At 45.7% G+C, this 24,813-nt stretch overlaps 1 protein-coding gene across 6 annotated transcripts in view; it reads left to right on the top strand.

The window, feature by feature from the left end:
• Nucleotides 1-24,813, top strand: part of LOC120959653 (atypical protein kinase C) — a 99,667-nt gene that overhangs the window by 15,235 nt on the left and 59,619 nt on the right. For 2 of the 6 annotated variants that reach the window (XM_040383229.2, XM_040383231.2), the window contains exons 1-3: nt 5,198-5,305; nt 19,657-20,423; nt 21,986-22,466. The exons of 2 other annotated variants lie outside the window; for them this stretch is intronic. In XM_040383229.2, coding sequence (XP_040239163.2) covers nt 19,926-20,423; nt 21,986-22,466 — 979 coding nt within the window. In that variant the 5' untranslated portion in view covers nt 5,198-5,305; nt 19,657-19,925. Of the gene's footprint in view, nt 1-5,197; nt 5,306-19,656; nt 20,424-21,985; nt 22,467-24,813 lie in introns of those variants that run through there. 2 more of the 6 variants (XM_040383233.2, XM_040383232.2) reach the window with 2 other exon arrangements.

Below are 24,813 nucleotides of genomic sequence, written 5' to 3'. Positions count from 1 at the left end.
ATCATCTCAAGACACATTATTTAAGAAAATATTTCCATTTTTTTCTGAGATTTAAGCGTAAAAGTGTGACCAACACTTTTAAAAGTGACCGACCGTTTCATCGATTTACGCGTTCGATCATAGGCTTAGGGCTTATAGCACCACTAGCTCAGCAGGGAAAGAGGTCAGCAAAAAAACAAGAAAAACCAATTGCTTCGGGCCGCTTATAGAAGCGCACGTTTTATCTCGCCCAGCATTCGTTTGCAGCATTTTTGCCATTTCCTGCACCCGTTGGTTGGCGTGCAAAAGGAGACAGCGTTTCGTAACGGCTTCTTCTTGTGCCTTCACTTCGCACAACTGGCTGCTGTCCTTCGAACAAAATATATTTATCATTCCGTAGCGCTTTTTGTCCTGCCGCGGTTCCAGCTGTTCCTGGAGGGTTTGGTTGCAGTTTTTCCCCTATCGCTACTGCTGCTGCTGCTGCTGCTACTGCTGCAGTTAGTTGAAGTTCCCTTGTGCCTGGAGTTTAGAGTGTTCCCGTTTTTTCCCGTCTTCTTCTCCATTCACTTCTTCCGTTTGTTGACGTTGCTCAATTCCCCCGTACGGGCCTGATCCCAGGCGGCGTCCGCAATCCCGCAGGGCAGCTTGGAGACTTAATTTTCCGCACAAATATTAGTATTCGTGAGCGTGTTTGAGCTGCTTCCTCGAAGGCACCTCTCTCGGCACTGGAGCGTCCCTTCTCTGGATGTGTGGAGTGTTTAGAGGAGCTGCGCTTGGTGCTTAGGAAAGGCTTTTTCCTTTGCGGTGTATTGCTGGTGCGCGTTTATGATGGCACAAGAGGAGTTTCGTATGTGTGTGTCTTTGTGCTAATGTGTGGCAATTGTGGTAGAGATTTGTGTTGGGAAAGTGGAGGGATTTATTTCCGAGCTGTGGAGATATACGCCGTGGTGCCGCGCGTGGAGGTCGCATCATAAGCGCATTATGAAAAATGATCAATAAGGAAATGTCCCCGGGTTGCTGGTTTATGATGTGGCTGGTGACTGAGAAGTGAAGGCTTTAGAGCGGAACGTGCAGAGTTACGTGGAGTGAAGAATTTGTAACCTGTCGTGTTAGGTTTTCTATGTAATTGTGCAATACATAACAAGATCCTGCATTTATCCTTTAAATTGATGAGTTTAGCTTCATCTGACCTTGAGATTTGAGATTTGTTTTGATTAACCGTGGCAATTAAAAAGACATTTTTTACCAGCTTTACTAAACAAGGTCATCAAATGCTGATACAGTATCGAATGAATGAAACGTTTTAAAAATTGATACTCCTGCAATACTAAAAAAGTTCTATTCATCGTCGCAGGCGTTCACGTTGGCGCTCCGTTCCGAACCTATTTAGCCGGGAGGGCTCGTAAGGCAATCAGTGCAACGTGCGCCACCACGTTTTTTGGCCTAACGTCTTACCGGGGACCGACCACTGTTTGGACGCTTTGGACTGCTTGCGTCGGCGGAACTCGTCATCACCGGCATGATGATCATAATCATCATTTAGGGTTGGCAAAACGGAAAGACACTATGATGTGTAGGTGGTTTTAGGTGTTTTTCCTTGGCACCGTCCGTGACTGGCGCTCGGCCTTTGAGCTACCAATCTTTTCCAAAGTGTGCTTGTGTCTGTATCGGTTGAACACATACACACACACCCAATGGTCCCACAATAGCGTTCGGTTACAATAACCTCTGCTCTGGGTCGTCGTGGTGTAGTGGACACGCAGCGACCACGATGGCGAACCGTTCGCGTGTGGATGGGATCCCGAAGAATGACCACGTACGCGCCATAAACGGAAATTTATGACCGAAATACATGTCATAATCTGTCCGGTTTCGGGTGGGGTTTTGGGTTTTTTCGGTGCCAAAGGTGGCAGAACGGTTCGGTACGTTGTCTAAAGGTAAAAAGCGTAAATGTTTGCACGAGTTTTGTTGTGTATCGGTGTGGTGAAGAGCTTGGCGCAGGAAGTGATACATATTTGATTGCGAGTGGAAAACCGAAGGTCAAACGGACGGGTATTGGTTTTCCGTTTTCAAAGCTGGGGGGGGTTATGGTGGTGGTGAGTTTTAATGGAGCAAAAAGGGGAAAAAGAGGATTTGGTATTTGATTACTGGAACCTGTCAACGCGAAAGGTGTCATTTACCGTTTTATGTTGGCTGAGATTACTAATAGGTTTGTGAGGAGCATTTGTAATATAAAAATGTCTTTTTTTAGTTTGGAATATGATAAACATTTTCAACTATATTCACTGTTCAGAATAAATTTAAAACAATATAAATGTTGCTAAGACAATGAAATAATACTTAGCAAAATCATTAATCTGATGCAATATCTTGAAAGACTTCTTTAAAGGATTAGCAAAACACTTTTAAAAAAAAGTTGTCTAAACCTTCAACCAGCGCTATCCGCATCAAGGCTGTAGCACAATCTACGAAACGAAACATCCTGTCACAGATAATACGCAGCACCACTGCAGCAGCCCAAAAGCGAAAGGATTGGTGTGCGCAAAAGGACAATGAAGTTTTATTATCGACGCCAATCTCCAGATTAGACGCTCACGCTCCTCCTCGTGCTCGTGTTTGCCGTTTGCGAAGGCCCTATCGTTAGCACTTGGGTTGGTAACACATTTTACGACTGTGTGTGTGTGTGTGTGTGTGTGTGTGTGCCGACGGTGCTTCGGTGTTCGGAGAGGGAACAATCTTGGCGCAAAGCGTTAACGTGGCGCGTTCCGGTGTCGTTGTTCTATTCTCTTTTTCGCTACGTAGTGCCTGGCGACAATTGTCGCTTGCCAGGCCGAATTGGCTGCGAAATTGATTCACCGTTTAGGGTGGAATGGTGTTATTTTTTTTTGGGAGGGAAATAAAACTCGCACGATTAATTGATTTGTATTGCATGATTGTTTGTCTGAAGTTTGTTTTTTTACGTACATTTTGATCTCATTTAAGCTTTTTTTTCTTTTCGTTACAGGTGAGTGTGATTTAACTATAAAAATGTGGTACTATTCGTAAGTACAATCTTACTATTAAGGTTAATATAGCAATTTTCAATAAATTTCCTTTTTGAATGGAGACGCATGGTCGTCCACATCAAGTGCACGTGCCAATCGGTTAATTTACTGTACGAGAAGCACACACGCTTTCAAGCGTAAAACTGCAGGCATTTTCTTCATTTCGATCGATTGTTTTTGCTTACTCAAAACGAAGTAATTCAAAAAACATTCCAAACTTTAAAATGGTTGTTTGAACATGTTAACAAAAAAACAAAACAAAAGCTACAACTTTGTCCATTCAACTGCTCGTTGTCCATGGAACTGCCCCACATTCTCCAGATGCACTGGACTGAAACAAATGGACAGTGGCTGCGTGGCTTAAATTCCCAAACCACCTCACCAACAGGCACAGACCCTAGAGAGGTCTTGCACACAGTGGCCGGCGAATTTGCAAAAATGTCAACCAGCGTGCCCCGAAACTTTCGCTATAAAGTCGTTTGATTAAAAAAGTTTACAACAGTTCCACACTGTGTTTCGGTGCAGACGATCTTAAAACTAGCCTTTCGGGTGGGGAGAGGGGGTATGTTTGGCTGACCAAGGAGGGAATTACAGATTCGTTTCTCGAATTATGTTGAAGCAATGGAAAAAAAGGTAAAGCAACAGAAAATAAAAACCAAACAATTGTGCATTAAATTGTACTGTTTGCAATGAAAGTGTGATTTATATTCGTGTTTTTTTGGGTGCTACTTGAAGAAGATTGTATAAGAATACTTCTTGCTTTGTTTGTATGTGCTATCATTTAATTTGGAAATCAAAAATTAAGGCATCCGTTTCTAAAGGTCAAGATGATGTAATTAAATACGACCGGATTGTTTGGTATGTAAAGTTGTATGTTAAAGCTTTTGGTCTCTTTCATGCTTTGATCTAATGGCATGTGGTTCTAATAGCTGGAAATAGTTAACCCTTTCAAGTTTCAAACAACCTACGCACGCTGGAAAGATGGAATGTCCTTAATTGGAAATATTTCACCGTTCCATGGGACCCTTACACTGTACCATGGTTGAGATGGTATGGTGCTCGGTGTAGTTAAAAGTTGTTTGATTGAACAGACTAACATGGAATCAAGTTAGACTTTACATAGAAAGAGATAAAAAAGTAAAATAAATAGTTTGTTTTAATATGTCAATGTACGAAAACGATGCAACGGTGTGTTGGTAGGCTTGTCACCTGCAGCACTTCGCACGCGGCAAGGATCTTTTGACGGCTCGTGTTGACGTCTCGTGGAAAGCGAGCATTCTCGCTCAAACGACGCTCTCAACTCTCTCTCCCACGAGTTGTGACGCAAACCAGGGAAAAGCATCACACAAGTGAGAAAGAGAGCGTACATAACAGATATGAACTCTTGCCGCCTGTCCGTACTGAACAGCTGAACTGTCAAAAAGTCTGCGCCTATATTGGTGCTTTCGATACAAGCGATGCCTGTGTGTGTGTGTGTGTGTGAGATAGGCTGCAAAAGAAGCTTTCAGCAGCTGCTGGGAACTGCGCAGACCCTCTCGCTGGTGCTAAAAGTTTGCTCTTCTCCTATTGCGCACAGTGGCGCCATCTGGTGGCGGGTACTGAAACCAACGCGTCTATCCATCGCATCCTTGCAAACGCGAAACCATCCTGCACATGTGCCGCTCTTACATCTGCGAACGATTTTTTGTTCCTTTGAGTAAAGGTTACGCTCTCTCTCTCTCTCTCTCTCTTTCCCGTTCGCTCCCATTCCGAGTGCCTTGCGACCGACCAACACCAGTGAACGCGCTTCCAATCGCTTTCGCAACGTCCGCAACGTGGGGCCGCGCTTGTGTGTGTGTATGTGTGAGCGTGTAAACGTCAGCGGAAAACTTTCCAAAGCGCTCCCCGTGCGTAGAGCTGCAGTCCAAGCAGTCCAAGCGCCAGTCTCTCAGCGACACAGTGTCGGGGCAGTTGTTACTAGCGGAACAGAGGGAAGAAAATCCTCCCAGACCCAGAGTCCAAACCAGAAACCTACACCTACAACCCAGCCCAGTCAACCGAGCTCTAGTGGCAGCAGTGTGTAGTCCGGGATACAAACATATTCCCTTCGTGTTGTGCGGGATAAAGCAAAGCTACCAACCCTCTCAAGTCAAGTAAAAAATCAGTTCCCAGCAGGACGGTGTACTCCGGTGGTTCTATACGCTGTTCCAGAAGCTCTCTTGAAGTTTGCAAGTGTTGCGCGAGGCTCTGTGCTGTGTGTTTTTGTGTGCTCTCGGCAGTGATAAATAATTGCAGCCTGTCTGGTGCGTTCCTTATCACAGTCCTAGCATTTAGAAACGTGTTTCTAATATCCCTTTTTTTGTGTAGTTATTGTTGGTGCAAGATAAAGTGCTCCATCTCCCTCTCTCTCTCTATCTCTCCGTGTGGTGGTTTACGTTTCAGTGTGTATGGATTAGTTACAACTGTGGAGCGTGTGTGCGCTATCAAGTCAAAAAAGGGCCTGTAGTAAGTGTTTCTTCAAACCCGTTGCTGAATTTGGTGGTGTGTGAGTTTGACGTGCTTTTCGCCCCAAAACAGACCCACAAAAGTTGTCAAAAGAAGTCCTTTTATTGGGTTACAACAGGGGCCAACAACGTGTGAGAAGACATGAACGTGAAGATTTGTGAAGGAAATGTTGAAGAAATCTTGAGAAAAATACATTGGCAGATGTGACGCGGATAAGATAGCTTAGCGCGTGCTGCAGTGGTGTTGTGTTCGCAGGAAGGGAGCTCTCATAGCTAGAAGGATATAACGGCTCTAACTGCAGCTTACCACCTACCCCGTCTGCCTGTTTTTGCTCTTATCCCCTGTGCCCCTGTGGATGGCTTTTCTAAATTTCGTCCGCAGATTTTCGGCAAACCCTTATGGGTGATACGACGGGGTGTGGTATGTGCCTGGTTGAGATGATCTCGCCCCGTGTTGTGTGTGTGACCTGTCAAACTTGGAGAATCATTTGCGTATGTGTGAGTGTGTAACGTGTGTGTGTGTGCGCGTGTCTGTGAAAATAGAGAAATTGTAAGATAGAGAGAGAGAGAGGGAGAGAGCGAACGAGAGAGTAAGGGCTGTGAGAGCGAAGCTTTTGGGGGAAACCAAATCGCGATGGACCATCGTCCCCAAAAATTTACGTGAAAATGAAGCATCTCTCGTTGGAGCATCCTTCAGAGGTGAAGAAGGTCCTCTAGTTGTGGGGTGCCGATTCTGGGGGATTGCTTCTTTCCTTTTCTTTTCCATTCGTTGTTGAGCTGTTGTTGGTTCGCATCTTCGGTTTAAAAGTGTCTTAAATTTGAACCGATTATGCCGTTTAACGTGAGTCGTTTTTGACAGCTCAGTAATTGAGCAACGAGCTGCTGTTGTTGTTTGGAATGGAACAGAAACGATTTCGTTGGTTAGTCTTGTTGCCAGTTTTTGAACAGAAGATGAAACGTCTTTAATAACAACAAACAACAGCAGATGTATTCATATTTAATTACCACCGAAACCTGACTCGAATTCTCTATACTGACGAACGGCAAGACTTCGCAGTTTTCCGAGAATTTCCGAGTCGCTTTTGCAATCCAGGACCGAAAGGGTTACCTGGAACGTGTAAACTAATCGAGACAACGGTACCTTCTGAAGCTGAGTTGTGTTTTTCCCCAACTGTGACGAGACCCTCGGAACTTTGGGAAACAGTTTCTTCCAAGACGCGTCTGTTTGGTGGTTATCGCCCTGCTGCAGCTGCCGCTTCTGGTTCCAACTGATCTAGGTTCTAGGAATTTGGGAATGAATATTTATTTTGCAAAAAGGGCTTTGGAGTGGTGCAAAAAGCCTCCAAGAACGCGCGCTCTTGAGTTGATTTGCTGGTCTGGTGAACCTTCTCCCCCCCCGAGGACGGACGTGCGTGCAAACCAGGAGGGGGGAGTTTTCTTCAGTTTCTACCGCGAAGCTTTCTCGGAACCGGCGCGCTCCAAGAGGCGAAGAGAAAGAGGTGTTAGTTTTGCCCAAAATCCAATCGTATGCGGGATTTGCTGGTTGTTGTTTTTTTTCTTTGCGGTCCCAGAGGGTAGCAGCGCTAACTCAACAACCCCCCTCGAAGCAACCCGAACCCCTTACGACCAATTTCCCCAAAATTGGTGGTTGCGATGATGGAGGCGCCTCATACTTTTTACGTTCGCAGTGTGCGCCAACAGAACGGCTCGCGATGGTTTTTGGCCAAAACAAAACTCCGACGGGAATGGCTTCACACACACACACGCCCCCGGGGGGAAACATACGAGCTGTTTTGCTGCTTTCCTGCGAGCTGCGAGGCAATCAAATATTGATCGTGCAGCAAATAATCAACAAATAAGTTATAATTTCTGATGTGGGTTTCGGTGTGTGTGTGTATATGTTTTTGTTTGGAGCAAAGTCAAGAAATTAATGAAAAAGAAAAAACCACGGCTTGGCTGAATTCTGCTTCATCATCTAATGAACAGGTTACCGATTTCTTTCGGATCATTTGGGACCAAGTGAGAGCCGCAAGTAACTTTCAAATTTAATTGCACTCGGACAGTTACTTACCACACACAGTCCCTCCTCGGGGACGGCCCAGTTTTCATTGCTGCAATTTTCCGCTTCGTGTGAAAACATCATTCTTCTTCCCCGTACCCGTTCCTTCCGGGTGGTTTAGAGTCGCGAAAAAGAAAATCATTAATTTTCCGCCTGATTCAAGTGTACAACGTGTGTACAAAACAAAAAAACAAAAACTAGGCCGAATTTTCCCTTGACCAATATATATATTGCGGAGGAAAACGGTACCGGGGCTGAAGGTCACGCGTTGACCTTATGGCAAAGCAGCAGCGGCCCCGATGGGTTGCGAACCGTGGCACGAAAACCCGTGAACTCCTCAATGGTGCTTTCGCCCAAGTTTGCTCTACTTCTTCGGTCGGCTTGTCGTTCGACCGGAAAATGTCATTCTAGCGCACCCGGTGCGGTGGTGTAAGAACTGCGGGCGCCTAGCGGCAAGGGGAAGTGTTTCCGTTTTGTAGTCCTTCCCCTCTCAAAAAGGGTCAATCGTGCGCTGGCCTTGATGGCGGGGTGGACCTGTGCTGTGCTCCGAAGGGAAGCGGCTCGTAGCTTTGGCGAGCATGATGTGTTCCCCAAAACCATGACATCACCCTGGAGTGTCGTCCTGGTGTGTGGTGTGTGACTCGTTTGTTGTGTGCCGTTTCGAATATAGACCGTCTTGCTGGAAACACAGGAAAACAAACATTCTTTGCTCTTTAAAAAAATCCTTTTTTGAACTGATTTTATGTCCATCACTGTAAGAAGAGCGAACGAAAGGGGAAGAATCAAACGAAAAGAAATAGCTTGCATGTTCTTTGCTGTTATCTGTAAAACAGAATTCTGAGCTGCGGACAGCTGCACCATTTTCCCTTTCTCTTACAGTAGAAACATGATCCAAAGCACCAGGAGAAAAGCTTCAAAGCAAAAGGGGGGACTGGATGTTTTTTTGTTCCCTCTTAACCACAAAATTTCGTATCGCGTTACAAGTGAAAGAGCGGCCGGCCGCAGAGGGCCAAAGTTTTCCAGCAGATGAAAATCTCCTGTATCTTAGAGCTGCTTCTTGCTGCTTTCTTTTGCCCCACTGCCCCTTTTGGCGTGGTGATGTGCTTTTCCCTTGCGGTGAATTGTGTTGTTATTTTTCAGTTTACTTTCCCTGCGTCGACGTTCTCGCCGACTTTCGTTGTTTTAACCGAGGAATACGTCTTCCAACGCTTTGTGCCATGTTTCGCTGTGCAGGGGGGCGGGAAAAAAATGGTTGTGTTGCTGTGGCCAAGAAGTATGATATTCCCGTGGGAGGGCCGCTAGTGTGCCTGTTTTTCTTTTAATTTTATTTACTCTTTATCCTTTTACTTACCAAACCCCCCGTCCGCTTTGTTGCGGTTGCTTGTTGTTGAATTTATTTTTTTGCGCGTTGTTTTTTTGCTTTTGCTTCCTTTACACACACACACACACTCACGAAAATTTCATTTCTCAACCACAGTCGCAAACAGCTTCAGCCTTCCAGCGGTGGTGGTGCGTGCCGTTTGCTGCCGCCGTTTGCAGCGGTGGTTTAAGGGTGAATTTAAAGTCCCAAGAAAATATTAAACACACAACACTCCCCTGTTGTTCCGTTTGGCTGTGTGGTTCTCCGAGGGTAAAGACGTGTGTGTGTGTGTGTGTGCGTTTGTTTGTGCTTTATGCATAGCCGCAAAAACAGGCGACACTCACTCCCCCCTGAGAAAGGGGTTATTAATTTTGAACTTTATTAAGCAACTTTTGCTCAAGATAAATGGTTTTGTTTGGGGGTTTTTTGCCTTTCCTTGCTGCCAGGAGTAGGGTTTATTTTTAGCTCAAGCGAGAGTGTGTTTTTGTTTTCGCTGGACGCAAGCAAATTTGGATTTTAAATCACGCCGCCCTCTTTCCGCTTTGCTTCTGCCTTGCTGCTGCCGTTATCGCCGGCCGATATGCGTACGCTTTTGTTTTTCGAATTCAAATTTAATCGTCCGTATCATAATTGCTTATGTATGGGAGTTTTGTGTCCGATGCCCCACGGAGAACCTATACCAATGGTGGGGCAATTAAAAGGCGTGTGCCCGTGTCCGGCTGTGCTCTCTGTATCACTTTAGAAAATTGCAAAACAATTCCCACTGATCCCTGGGCTGGACGGGATTGAAATGAAATTTGGGACTTTAATATCCAGGCTTTCTCTAGTTGTTGTGTTGGCGAGGGTTTTAGTGCTACAAGCAGGGGGTTTTCCTTGTATGGGACAACTGTAGCCTACCACAGCAAATAATACACGAGTCCGTCACAAGCTCCGAGCAGTGGATCTCAGTGGTGACGTGGTTGGCTTCGCGTGAACATGCGTGAAATTGAACTGTGAATTAGAGGCATGCATGATTTATTCGCTGGGAATGTTAATATTGATGAGATGATGATTATTTGCACCCGTTCGAAAGTGTGTGTGACCCGCCGTGACAAGCGGCGGATGGTCGCGTGGCGATGCTCGTTAATGGGACGACGAAAATGCTGCAGCCATGCTCATTCACCGATTTTACGTGCGAATAAACAAACAGTTGTGTGTGTGTGAGTGCTTAATGTGCATTTGTGAAGTATCGCTTTTTTGTGTAAACCATTTGTTCGTGATTGAAATACACATAAAATATGCAATCGATAGTGTATTTCTGTCCTATCACCATCAACAGTCGGTGCAATGCGGAAACCGTATCAACTGAACGTAAAGTATTGGGACGGTGTTTATATGGCGCCATAATATTAACATAATTAAGTGGTGCAAGGTACACACATTATTTTTAGTTTATTATAAATTATTTCAATTCTGGTTTGCCGCAAAAACAGGAAAATTCTCTCAGAAATGGTAAAGCATAAAACGTTCTCGCCCGGAAATGGGTGCTTTCTCTGGACAATTCCGCAGATCCTGGCGTGCCTTCCGGTTTCAATTGTCATGCCAAATTGAGGCATAGGGCTAAATTCTGTATCATATAAAATCAGAGTGAAAGAAGGAGAGGGAGAAAAATAAAGAATAGAACAAGCAAAAGAAACAACCCATTGTTGTTGAGGTGTGGTGGTTGTTGGGGGAGAGAGGGGAGCTTTCGCAGTGGTCCAAAAGCTGCAAGTCCATTCTCTAATGGATCGCTAACACCCCCGGCACTCACCTTGTCACATTAACGATTTAGGGTAAGGGTTAAGGGATCCATTCCGGGATGCTCTGTATCGTCCCTGTCCCCTCGGCCAGCTCTCTCTTCGCTTTCCTTTGAAGCTTGCCAAATTGATTCCCTATAGTTTCCGGAAGCTTCCGTTCTCGGGCAGGATTTTACCGTGCATCCGGGCACGAAGGCACACGACGAATCCGGCGAATCTTCCAAAGGGGTAGCAACATTTTAGGCACGTTTCGATTCCATCCTTCCGCCTACGGCTGCACGTGGTAGCAAGCGTGGGGCGAAGAATGTAAGGAGCTTCTCTCTTTCTCCCTGTCTCCCGGTCTATCCCCGGGAGGGATATAAAATCCAAAAATGTATGGAGATTGTATCTTGTTCGTTTTTATGGATTCTTGTGAAAAAGACGGAGGTTTTTTTAAGAGGACAGATCGAAAGTGCAGTATGATGTCATAGGACGGAGAAGAATTCTTCAGGCGTATTTTATTATTTACCGTCATTGTGGAATTCGTTCGATTAGGGGACCATTTATCGATTGTGTTAGTTTTCTAAGAAAGAGTAAATTTATTGCACCAGTATAAGCATAATTAATTACATTCTTGTTTTGTAATATTTTTATTTTTTTTTTAACTTTTTAAAAGAATTTTCAATTTTAAAATCGTTTGCGTTCGATTCCCGTGCGATGGATGCGCCTGGTAGTTTATGACACTGAGGGTTTCCCGTCTATTTCTCAACAGTCGCTCTGAACCAAATTCTCTCCAAAATCTAAAAAACAAGCTTTAAAACAGTATCGATAAAATATAAACAATTCCTATATCTGCTAAACATTGTACCAAAGCAAACCGGTGGAGAAATATGATATGTAATAGGCACTTAAAATCATACGCTTCTTCTGTGCACATACGTTACGTCCCAACCGGAAAGAGGGCGTATTTGCGAACCGGTTTTGAAGCCGCTGGATCTATAACTAGCTGCCGTGTCTAGTATATTTGCGCTTGGCCTCCAAGGCCTTCGTTCGCACTGTGCAAAGCAAACGGCACGGCCACCAGAGCAGAGCAATCGGGTGTGCCTATACAGGCACACTCATACACACAACTAGGTCAAGTGTGTTTTCCCCTCCCTCCCCGTTTTTCCCGGTTCCGGCAGTGTAGTTTCTCTCTTTTTGCGAGAAAAACAGTCAAATGTGGAGATTGAAAGAGAGAGAGAGAGAGAGAGAGGGAGAGAGTTAGTGGAATGTACGGAAAGTGCTGACTTTTCGATGCCAAATCGATGACTTTGTTTGGCGATAACATTGGCACACATCGTCATGCTCGGGCGAAGGACACGTAACCCCGATGGCTGTGCCGAAGGAACGCAACACACTTTTCCCAACTGGTGGGATTATTTCATGCACTGCAGGAGTTTTGAAACTTTTTAAACTTGAGTGTCTGAAACGGGAAATAGATGCTGACCAAAAAGAACTATGTTACATCAAGCTTGTGCTCTGTGCTGATTTTTCCTAGGCGCGAAAGGGTAGATTGCAAATTGCATTCGCTAAAAGTTTTCACCAAATCCTGTGCCGTGGCATCTGTTGAGAGGCGTATTTACGTAAGGCCAGATTGGATGAAAGAATGGCCTCGAAAAAAAACCGCGTTATAGAATCGTCCGAATTGGTAATATCCGTTCTCATGTGGGATTTCGCTGGAAACGATATCGCTGTGCCCCAAGTTCAAAGAGCTAACGATCAACTGAAAGAACAATAAATTTCTTGTGGCAATGTAAGATATTTTGTTATTAGTTTCATGATGCTTTGGTTGCTTTTGAAACGTTATTTCTAGGAATTGTTTTATGCGGCACGATACGCACTACCACATAATATCTGTGTTCCGATTTTCCAAGCTGTTATTGTTTCCTGTTCTCAAGAGCAGGGGGGCACATTGATATGAAAATGATTGAAAATTATTGTAAGCCCGTTTTCCATCCCTAACGTGTATGTGGTCGTACGTTTTCCAAGAACTTATCCTACGAAGTTCAATCAAAGGGACTTGCTTTAGAGCCGTTCGGTGTTCTTTGTAATGCGGCGCTTTTGAGGTTCGTTTAGAACGAGGGCTGCTGTGCCTTTCTTTGTGCACTATTTCGTTATTTAATGCGATCGCAATGCGGTGGAAACTATTGTACGATACGATAAACCTTCGTTTTACATTTTGTGTGTGTTTGTGTGTCGTTTTTGTTAGAAGGAAAAGAAATAAGGGGACTACCAAAGCTCGCCAATAAAGTAACAGTGTTTATGGTGGTCTTTTACAGTTTGCGGGTTATCTTAGGATTATAAATTATAATGTGTTTTTTGTTTGTTGCAATTCTTGAAATTGGCTTCAGGCATCTTGTTTGACGTTATGCAGGCATATTCGGTTTGGTAGTTTATGGATGCTAATAGTAATACTTTTATAATAATACTTTACGGCTGCTGGCTGTTGACCGTACTCAAAAGCAGCTAGCCTCCGGCCACGTTTAAACGAATTTGGAAAGAAATAGTACATTGGACGAATATTAGAATTTAAAGTGAATCGTTTAAAACTTCTGTCGCATTGATTGTCCTGTTTTTTCGACTACCGCTTCGTGAAAAAGGTCACATATTGTTCGCGAAACCACATAATTACCGATGTCGCACACAAAAAAAGATGCGATGTACACAATGAGGCAAATGGAACTCAAAAAACCAGTTTTTAGCAAATTCATGAGCCCAGCAGTTGTAAGCCAAAGTTGATAAATGGTGCCTAGCAAGAGGAGCCGAGCATAGGGCAAACTCATACAATGGCTCTCCTCTCTCCTCTTCGTGCATTCCCCGTTCATTAGAGCATACGGTGCCAACTGCAACTCCGCTGCAAGTTGAAATAATAAAAAAGGCAAATGGGTAGTAATTAATTCTGAAACATAACCTCAACCTCGCGGGACTACTATCGCGTAGGAGCCCGACTCGCTCGAACCCATTCCCTCCCAGCCGGTAGCTGATTAAACTTTGTGGTTCGTTTGCACCCGTTTTCACATCACCCGAAAAACTGTGCCGAACTCTGTCTAGCACAGGAGAGGGGTGAACGTGGTAGGAGCGCAGTTTCAGTTTACACAATTAGGCGTAGATAATGTTGTTTTTGCTGAGACGTTTCCTGGCTTGTGAGAGCAGATGTTTTGGTCTGTAAATATGATACTTAGGATATGATATTTAAAACCAACAAAAAATGAATCTAATAAATCATAAATAAAGATCTAGAAACGTAATACTGATGTAATACTTGAAACTTTAAACTCCTTTCAAGCTTGAATTTGTTCGATTCGTCCACACAAGGCAAAACGGAAATTCAATCGCAATTTGCATTCACTTTAAACGCTGTATGCCAGGTACAGATGGTATCACAATCCGTCCTCAAACACGAAATCTGCTCGACTTTTAACACCTGCCAGCACACACACACACACACAACCACACAAACCCATTATTATCGCCCTCAGTGTCAGCGCGGGTACTTTGCGCCATGCCGCTAATCACTAATGGCTTCGAACTCCGGGTGTTAGGGAAATGGGAAAAAGCCATCACCCGGACACACACACACACACACATACCGAGCTGAGTGGCGGGAGCTTGTTAGGGTTTTAGAGATGCCCTCCATCAATCGGTCGAATCTCTGGCGGTCCTGGAAAATGGTGGAGCCTGATCACGCTTGGTCCAAGGGGAAAGGTGTGTTTGCAAGGACTGTCAAAAAGAGGAGCCTCGGCAAGAGCGCTGGAGAGATTGCCTTTTTGCACGGCACGCTGGCAGAGAGGGTGGGGGGGGGGGGGGTGGGGGGAAGGAGGAGGAGGGAGATGTGGCGCGGATAAAGCTCTTTCCGCCACTAATTAGTATCTCCGCCGGTCGGTCCGCCGGCGTTGTTGGGCAGGGATGTGATGAAGATGATGTTGGATCGGCTGGTTTGACGATTGACGTGCGCGCGGCAGTGGACGGGTGGGAGGGCAAATTCAACGGAAGAGATAAACTCGGTGGATCCGGGATCCGGGTGGAAAATGGTTAGAATTTCTCGTGGGGGATGTAATTAATTACCGTGTACCAGCTAAAACAACGACCATTGTGGGTTTTGGATGTGGCGGCAACAGCAGCTGGAATATCTGCGGCGAAGGACGCGAACCAGCCCACAGCCGGTGGGGTGAATTTACAGGACATGAGAGACGACTACGACGACGACGACGCGGTGATGAATCGATTTTGCACCTTTGGGAGATCTCGTCGGATTGGAGACGCCACAGATTCGGGTGTCGGTGTGGGTTGGTATGTTTTTTTGTTGTTCTTCTTCTGTCCGCTTCTCTACTAAACTCAGGACGAATGGCTTCCATCGATCGATCAAACTGTTAGGAGGGGAATTTAGTTCAATTATTCGTTAATTGAAATTGAATCGAATTAAATCTATGAGAAGCAGCATCTTTGCTGGAACTTGAGCCTTAGGGCTGTTGTTTTTTGTGTGTGTACTTGAGTAATTTAGATTTATTCATGTATGTGTATCATTTCTTTTTCAATTTTAATTAGCTCTTGTTATGAGGACATTTTTTTTTTTACAAATCAGCTTTCAATTAAGCTTTATGTCTGTAGACACTTAATGATTAGTTGGAAACGTCCTTGCTGTACTATAATACCAAAGGATCTTTGCAAGCTCCAAGAGATTTTTGCTTAAACTATAGCACGAAGAGCACAAAATGGCGCATGCTGAATATACATTACCCGGAAGAGTGAGAGAAAGATGTACCTAGCAACGTGTACCCGGTTTGTGAACACTTGTGAACTTCGTGTTTTAGAGCAGATTACACCACCAACTCTTCTTACAGCCCCCCCAAAGTACAGGTCGCCCATTAGCCGACCACCATTTTGGGTTTGGTAGCGTTAAGTTTTGCGCAAGAAGCTTTCCGCGAACGAACGCTCGCTTTGTTGAACCTTTCAACAAGACGCATTCGTCTAGTGTGTGGTGTAGGTGTGTATGTGGGAAGGATTGTTAAAATTCATAAAATTATGTGCTTTTCACCTTCTAAACAAACACACACACACACGCGCGGTTGCAAGTCTACAAAGTTATTGTAGAAAAGGGGGGTAATAGTGAAGCAGCTTTCCCCTTGCGGCTAATTCGCGCAAATGAACTTTCCCCCAGTTTCGCGTTCGCAGTGAGGGCACTCGAAAGTGGCGGAAACTTCAGACATAGAACCAGTGCATGTGTGTGTGTGTGTGTGTGTTGGTGCTAGACCAAAAAAGGGGGCCGAAGAAGCGGCACAGCCAAAACAGGACCCTCTAGGCGCTTTCTCTCTCATATTTTATGCTCGCAGCGGTACGATGATGCTTGAGTGGCACCGAAACGGCACTTCATGTGTTCCATTATGTTTTGGGCGGGCGGAGAGGGACGGTGGGCTGTTGATGGCGATGGGGTGTAAGGTGCGAGGGAAAGATTAAACTTTGCGCAAGTGTTTAACCGGCAGTCGAATGCGGGCATGGCTGGGGCGGTTAATGGCGGGGTTATTTGCATTGAATTCGGTTACATACAGTTGTGCTATTCGGTTGGACGGTCTCTAATAGCACTTAACGCTTTGTTTTATGAATTTTAACGGGTTTTCCATAACGAGCTGGCTTCTTGTAAAATCTATCGTTTGTAAATTATGAACCATGGTTTTGCAGGATTGAATATGTTTTGCTTTGTATTTGCTTACAATTTAACCATTTTCGCAACCACAAAAAAGGAACCTCACTACAACTGTTGCTAAAAATATGTTTGCTATGAGTCTGAACATGAAGGGTTTGTACCAGGGAGTGCTGCATCAGACACAACGAAAATAAATGTACACATGCTCTTCGCTTTCGCTGTGCTTCTCTTCTGCACATGTGTTCGACAAAAGCTCATCCAGCCATATTTTCGTTTGAATGACAAGGCCATTGTGAGGCCATCCCGTGCCATGCATCCTTTTTCCCTTGACCTTACCCTCCCCCTGCACGTGGCAAGCTTTTTGAAGAACGAAGGCAAGCGCGTTCTATTTCCGCAAACCATAACCCGCCCATGGGCTCACTCTGAAGTATAAATAAACAACCTTTTTGTTTTTGTTTATAGATTGATTTTACTTTCGCTCCCTCCATGCCTTGCTCCTTCGTTTCACCACAAAAAAGCCAGAACTCGAATTGTGTGAAAAGGAGTTTTTTTTAGACAATTCTTTAACAAAATACACACGATCTATTAACTTTCTTTTTCGAAATTTCGTCTCATTTGGGTGAAATCTCAATTTTCCGCCAACGAGCTAGTAAAAATGCATCACGTTGGTAAAAAGGATTGTGTGTACGTGTTGGGGGGTCCTTTTGTTGTGGTCCACCGGTCTCTATTTCTCCGCTCTGTGTGTGTGTCGCGTTTGAAGGACGCGCGATAGAGATGTAAATTATGTTACGCTCGTATGTAGCGCCGCTGCAGCAGTACGTATTTCTACCCAAGCGCAAGGACAAACTGCTGGTGGTACACACTTCCGTCTACGCCTGGTGGTGCTACGATGTATGATGTTGTTTCTGGCGTTGAAATGGGACGACAGCGACACCGTTACAGCTAGGAGGAGGCGAGAAGATCGTTGGGATTGCTGGAATCATTGGAATTCGTCGAGTCGAGTGTGTCGTGTGCGCCGCAAGGACAAACAGACGACGAACAGACGAGTGACTTTGAAGTTTGTGTGGTGCTGGTGTATGTGTGTGGCTCTTGCATGCAATGCAATTCGTAGACGCTCGCTGGGTGAATCGGATTGTGGGGGAGGGCTTTGGGCTCGTGCAGGCAAGGCGGAAGATTAGTAAAGTCTTAAAAGTGGATCGTTAAGCGACGAAAAGGGCGCAACGATGGGTGGGAAAGAATGTGGCGCAAATTATTAACTAGTTGCAATTGGCACTGACGGCGTCGTCGTCGTTGCGTTTGCTTGCGGTCCAATGGTTGGGTGTAGGGAGTAGAAATATTAATGTTTTCGGATTGTTTTGACTGGGAATGTTGTTGTAACTCGGTACTTAGGGAAGTTCAGAAGAAGACGTTTGTTAAATGCCTTGAAAGTGTTTGATACGTTTATTTGTGTTTGCCCCACAGGTTCGTTGAAAAATTCGTTGTAAGTGCGGAATTTCAAAGTTATGATTAAAATAAGTTATGTTGTTATTTAACAAACTTCGTAGCGTAAAACTCAAGCCCAATGGCTCATTGTGGAAGTCGATTTTTCGCTCCCCGACCTTTAGTAAACTCACATAAAAGTATGGTTCTGATGTTTGTGAAGCATCAAATCCCTATATATGTGGTGGGGATATTCCATAAATATCCATGCTCTAGGTGTGGATATTTCAGTCAAGTAAAGCGCAGAACCAACCACAAAGATTCTGATAATAAGTACGAGAGCTGGAACCAAAACATCCACTTGCTCATTTTCGTTTCGTTACATTCCTTATACATCCCTGTGAAGATATCCTTTTTTGGAAAAGGTGAATGCTACACGGTGTTGCCAGCTGTCAAAGAAAAACGTATCGATGTGAAAGGAGGTGAGCGTCTGCACGACTGCTCTCAACAGTCGCATTATATTCGCGCGGTTAAGGTCAATAACCTTCAGACAGCAATGGAAGCTATCCGGTTGCAAGCTGTGCGAGACTGCTTCGCCCTGCCACGTTGAGAGCTTCTCTTTTGATAGGAGCCTGCGTGTGCGCTGCGTTGCGCCTGAAAGGGCTGCACACAATACACAAGCTCTACAGAGGCGCACTACTACACACAGTGATGGGAAGGGAAAATTTCTGTCGAAAAAAAAACAACAAATCACTTCTCTGTACAAGGAAAAAGGGTAAACGGAAACACATTCGCAATGAATGGTGTAAGTGTGTGCCGTGTGTCTGGTCGTGGTGTTTTCTTTTACCCTATTGAGTCTTAAGCTACTCGTTACGGTCGTTTCTTGTCTGCCGCACTTGGCCAAACCCGGTATGGTTTGCTCAGTCACTGTGTCTGAGCTTTCGCTTATCGCCGCAGGTCCTGTTTAGCCTTGAGCTTGAGATGAGATATGAGATGGCGAGGTGTGTGTGTGTTGGAGATTGGAATGATGCAAACAGCAGAAAGGAGACGGAAGAAGCAGGGAAAAATGTCGGCGCTATATATTCCACAGTTGATGATGTGTGGCCAAAGCCACCATTCCACAGTAGCGCCGTGGTTGTTATGTGTGCTGCAGAGGCGCGCCATAGTGGCATGGCATGGCTTCACAGTTCCATCGACCGGCAAGGATTCGCTTTTGATGATGCGTTGAGTGAATCCAGGACGGGCGGCACGGCAGTGCGTGGGTTTGCAAGAGACGAGAGGACTACTGTACTGCATACACGAGATGGTGCACATCATTATTGCAATATTTATTATTCACGTCGCCGTCGCTACTGTGTTCGCTCCGTTCGGCGGCTGTCGTTAACTCTCCCGGCCAAGCGCGTTCGGAAGAGCCTCCATTGCAGCGTGGAAGAGATTTTTGTTTCGGCTGCACAATGTACTCTGGGTTGCTGTTGCATTTATTTTCTTGCGCTGGGAGTTGAAGGATAGAGGATAGGTAGAAAGGCAACCAGACGAGAAGGATTTTTACGGTCGTGTGTTATTAAATTTCCTCAGTCCACCAGTTGCAGCGTTTGTTACTGGTCGGGGAGATCTGTAGGCTGTAGGCATCGTATGGTGATGGTGATGTCAGTCCAGGTGCTTTGAAGTGTGTGGTTTGAGGCTCATGTTGACTATGGTGACTGTAGTGATGTACAACAAACGGAGATTGAGAGAGAGAGAGAGAGCTACGAGTTTAAAGCCTGACCCGACAATTTAAAGTTGAAGGTATAAGGATATGGAGGAACTCTCGGAAATACCCTTAGCAAGTATGGATGGGAAAAGTTCCTAAAGCTATATTTTTCTACACATTACCAATAGGTTTCTGAAGTGAACCGTTAGCAACGGCAGTGTGGGTTTGTTGTGCTTGTGTGAGAGTGTGAAATAGTGGTTGCTTTCGAAGAAATAACCACACAATTGCTGGAAGAAGCCGCAAAGCAGCATTATTCAAGCTGGTTTGCAGTGCAGTGCGACAAAAAAGAAAAGAAATCGTGTGAAATCATTACAGAGTGAGCTGGTGTTGCTGGTAACCACGTGCTAAAGGGTGTAATCTGTAAAGGGTGTAAGCAAGTCCAACAGGAGTAGTCACCATGGCCTGGGGATACTGGAGCGCAACGGCGGTCGATCGTGGCCGATCACCGCGGCGCAATACACAGTTGCCGCAGACCCAGTATCAGGCCCAAGGCTACCAGCAGCCAGTACAGCAGCAGCAGCAGCAGCAGCAGCAACAACACCATCACCAACAGCAGCAGTACAGTCTGGCGTCGAGCCAATCGCAGCAACCGTCGATGCACTGCAGTGCCCTTTCGCTCAACACCTGTCCGCAGGCGGTCGAGCTACCGTCGATCCAGCAGCAGCAGCTCATCTGCAGCAACGGCTCCCAGCCGTCGCTGCACCACCAGCAGCAACAGCAACAGCAGCAGCAAATCTGCTCCAGCCCGTGCCACAGTCCCTGTCACAGTCCGCAGTTTATCGAGCAGCTACCGCCGGAGCTGCCCTGCACACCCTGTACCTTCTCGCGTAGACAGTCACTTGATAGTCCACAGGTAGATCGATGCCAATCGCTCGCACTGCTGGGGTGTGCCGAGGTTTGTTACGTTCGTGCCGCGCTACTGCTGGGGCTTCTTTTTTTACTATGGGGCAGGGAGGAGATGTACACTCTGATTTCTATTCCCAGTAGCTTTTGCGCACCCAAACTTTGCAAACAAGGAAAGCACTAATACCTGGTAGAATAGTATGACCACCACAAGCACAATCATGCGAGATGGTAAGATCATCGGGCTACGGGTCTGGCGGAGAGTGTCTGATTAGAAAAAAAAACGAGGGCATGGTACACGATGTCATGCAATACTGGGACTTTAGCGCCTGGAAGTATGCAATTGATATTACTTTTTTGGATTTTTAGGGCAAATTGTTTATAATTTGTTTGAAGGACATATCACATACGATGTTTCGCTCGTTGTCGTTGAGTTCCGAGTTTATTAAGCTCAACGTAAGTCTCTGAGGAGGAGGATCTTTTATTATTTACAGAAATGTCTGTGAACTTGTGAAATGACAAGGAAATAAATTGCATATCTTGTAGGCCTAGGTTCCTTAGGTCCTCCTCATTTCATTAAGCTTCCAGTGTTTCCTAAAACTTGTATTACATTTCAAACTCTTTCAAAGTTGCTGAGTTTCGTGCGTTGATTGAACGTCCTTCGCTCATACCATTTGATCCCTCAAGACTACGGGCAGTGATTCAGATTCTGTTTCCGATGCTGATCCTATGACGTCAATAATCTTCCGATGATGCAATCCGACATTACCGACATGTTTATCTTGTAGCGCCGCTCCGTTTTGAGCCTTGGAGGCGTATTAAGAAAGGAAGAACAAAACAAAAAAACTTCCCCTAGAACTCGGAACAAGAAAGCCGAAACCATTACCGTGTGTTTTCCGATCGTTCATCAATGTCGAACGGTTGGACGAAAAAGCAATACATCACTATAGGGAGCCCCGCAAAAGCTGGCTGGGGCACTTGAAGGTTTTGAGGATGGGTTTTTTTATGGGCGGACCGACAGTCCTAATGCAATCACGCATTGTGTTCCCGTGGGTGGCACTCCCCCCGCCAGTCCCTACTTCTTCGCGAGCGTGTGTGTGTCCTTCCGTGGCCAATTTGCAGCTTGGTTTCAGTGGATAGATAGAAGACACGATGCGAGCGAGTAGGTTCTTTAAGAGAGAAAAAAACAAGCGTAGCCCGATGATCTCTGCCCGCTTCTGCATTAATTTATCCTTGGACTATAACAATGGCTCCCTTCAGTGGGCTTCCTTGTTTGAGTTTTCCTCGCTTTTTTGTTTTTTTTTTTTGTTTTTTTTTTTTTAATGTTCTGTTTGCCCTACTAATGTTCATCCATTTGTTCGAGTGGAGGCTTCTCCCACAACGTTCACCAAACACTCGCCTTTCGTTCGATTTGTGTTGAAGTTATTCGCTTTATTCCTTTCCGCCTTCCCGCTTCCGATCATGATTCTCCGCCGCGGGTGTATTGTTGTTGCTGTTGCTGTTGCTCACATTGTGCGTGTGTTTGTTTGTTCTGTGTTCTCGATCTCCCTTCGTGTACGCGTGACGTCTGTGCGCGCTCTTGTGAATGTGTGCCTTTCGGTGGATCATCATCAGGCGAATCAGCTGTCGGATATCATCTGCCGGGCGACGCAGCCTTCGATACAGTCGGCGGGCAACACGCTGACCCGCGGGACGTCGTTGCGCGACACCGGCGACTACGCGGTACCTCATCCACACCCTCACACGCACCACTACATGTCGACGTCGGCGACGCCGCCCTCGCTGAGCCGCGTCGGCTCCTGTCCGGGCTCGACCGGCGGTTCGGGGTCGGGCCATGGGTCCGGGTCCGGTTCCAGCCCGGGCGGTGGCCCCGGGAGTGGCGGCGGCGGTAGTGGCAGCGTGGGAGGCGGCGGAGGTGTTGGTAGTGGGGTTAGCATTTGCGGGGGCAGCATACTGGGCGGCAGCCAGGGCCGGCTAGAGTACATCGAGTGCTCGCACTACGATCGGATGCCGCTGCCGATCCCGGTCCAGATACCGATCGTGCCGCCACCGCAGCTACACTCGGAGGACGAAATCGAACCGGCGTACGCTACAGGTAAGAGTCAGTGCTTGAATGGGGCAAAATTGTTAAACTTTTTTTTAATGTAATACTGTTCAACCTAAACTAAGCGAAACTGAGAACAATTTTGAACTGCGTTGCATTTGGTTCGAATCGTTTCGGGTCATCAAACAGCGTTGCCGTTCTGATTGTCCCGGTTTGCCTGGTGCAGCCAGCAGTGCAGACAAATTTATAGCCCATCTTCCGCCCCGGTACACACGTACCCGTTTATTTAGGAGCGGATCGTTTGTTTTCGCTGTTCCGGCGAACAACTCGTGCGCTTTCGCGTGAACGGTCGCTCTTAGCACAAGCAGCGCAGGAGAAAATTTAAAACACGTGTCCGTTGCTAACGAAAGCGCACCGTACGAATGCACAGAGGATGTCGGGAATTGGGTGGCCGGGTCTGCTGTGAAACCCATCATACCGGCTGGGAGGATTGAGGATGCGTTTCACGCCAACGTGCACACAGGAGCTTTGTGGAGCTTTTGAGCGCGGCGTAAAGGCGCAATCGTTTGCGCTCCGGTGAAGCGAACTGCTCCCTAGCACACGACTCGACGAGGTTTTGCTATTAGATTATGTAATGGTTTTGTGTTGCAAACATGCACAGAGAGAAAATGTAGATGAATAACGAGCTGTTGCAATTAAAATTATTATAAACAAAAGTTGTCTCCTCGCTGTATTGATATAATTGCAATTCCGTGTGCTATCTAATCGGACTGCAATGTTGCAACTGGAAGGTGTTTTTTTCTTCTCTTCATTAATATACCGTGGATACTCTTCCGTGCGATGTTGCTCTGAAAAAATGATTTACCTGCAACGCGATAAAAATGGTGAAGCGTTACGAAACACTTGTTTCTTGGTAATGGTAATCTGTTTCAGTGCTTAAGCGTTCGGCGTGAACTACGCTGAGTGCTGGTGCCGTAATATGAGCATGAAAAACGGAGATGCACAAGCCTTTTTTGTTTTGATTGCAAAAATCTTAGTACATGGGCAAACACACAAGTGCTCTTCATAGGTGCGTACGTGTACCGGCTGTTCTGCCAGTGTCCCTGGACCGTTGCAGCCCATATCAAAGGTAACGTTTGCAGAGTCCTTGGAGCTAGCTGGAACAGTGGGGAAGGGTTGGAGGTTTTATCCTGTGTACACGTGCCCGATTCCTGGTATTGTCCTTAATGTGTCGAACATAACACACGCCTAGTGTACCAGAGCGCTCGAGCTCAACACCAGCCCACAGGAGGGAACGATTTATTGAAACATGGTTTCGAACACGCGTGAACACATGCTCGATGCCCGATTTTGTGTACATTATTGCGTTGCAAAGATGTGCTGAGTACGGAGTTTCGGTGCTTTTACAACGAGAGAATGTTGCCTGTTTACGAATAGGAAGAAATAAGCCTTAAATTGTGGCAAGATCGAGTGTAAACCCGTACAAATAATCACATTTTATTAGGTGGATGCAGATGAGTATTTGCAATTATTTAATAGTGGACATGCCTAAATAGTTTGTGGCTTAACGTATTTTATAAATGATTGTATACGTTTATTCTTTTCCAATCACTACTAAATCGTCAAATCGGGCAGAGTCTATTCCGAGATTTGAACCGAAGACGTCTGCACTGGCATAAGGTCCTTTAATGAACAGTAATAAGAAATTGTCTAAATTTCACTCACTTTCTTAACATCTATTTTTTGTTATTGTTGTTCATTAATACTGATAAAATATCACACAAATTTCAGTGAGAGCTAATAATCAGTTTGTTTCAATTATTTACACAAATTATAAACAAACACGACCCTTTTCCTGCACACAGAAAAATCGATCCGACTCCACCGACCTTGACAGAGCAACTTCCCAAATTAATGAGCTTCGGAACGCTTCGAACCAACAACATTGGCGGCTGGCGAAAGCGAAGCTAAACCATTGTTCCTAACGGTGGTGCTGCAAATTCTTGTCATCCCCTTTCCGCTCCCAAAAAACGATTACCCACCATTCTCCGGGCCCGCAAAACGTGTGGGGGTTTGGTTGGAATAAATATTTTAGCATGACACGGCACCGTGCTTCCGGCCGTTTGCCCGCATTACAGGCAATTGTCGCATCGTTAGGTTCCACCGGGGGCCTTTCATTCCGATTTCTTGTTGATGGATTGAAATATTGGCAATTTTGATGGGACCCGGTTGGCCTTCGCGTCTGAACGTGTTCGTTGCTTTCCGGTTTTGCATTTCACTGGAAAAGCTCACACACACACACACACACACACACACACACACACACACACACACACACACACACACACACACACACACACACACACACACACACACACACACACACACACACACACAC

This window comes from Anopheles coluzzii, chromosome 3 (assembly GCF_943734685.1).
Source record: "Anopheles coluzzii chromosome 3, AcolN3, whole genome shotgun sequence".
NCBI classification, from domain to species: Eukaryota; Metazoa; Arthropoda; class Insecta; order Diptera; family Culicidae; genus Anopheles; species Anopheles coluzzii.
This window is presented reverse-complemented; position numbering and strand designations above follow the sequence as displayed.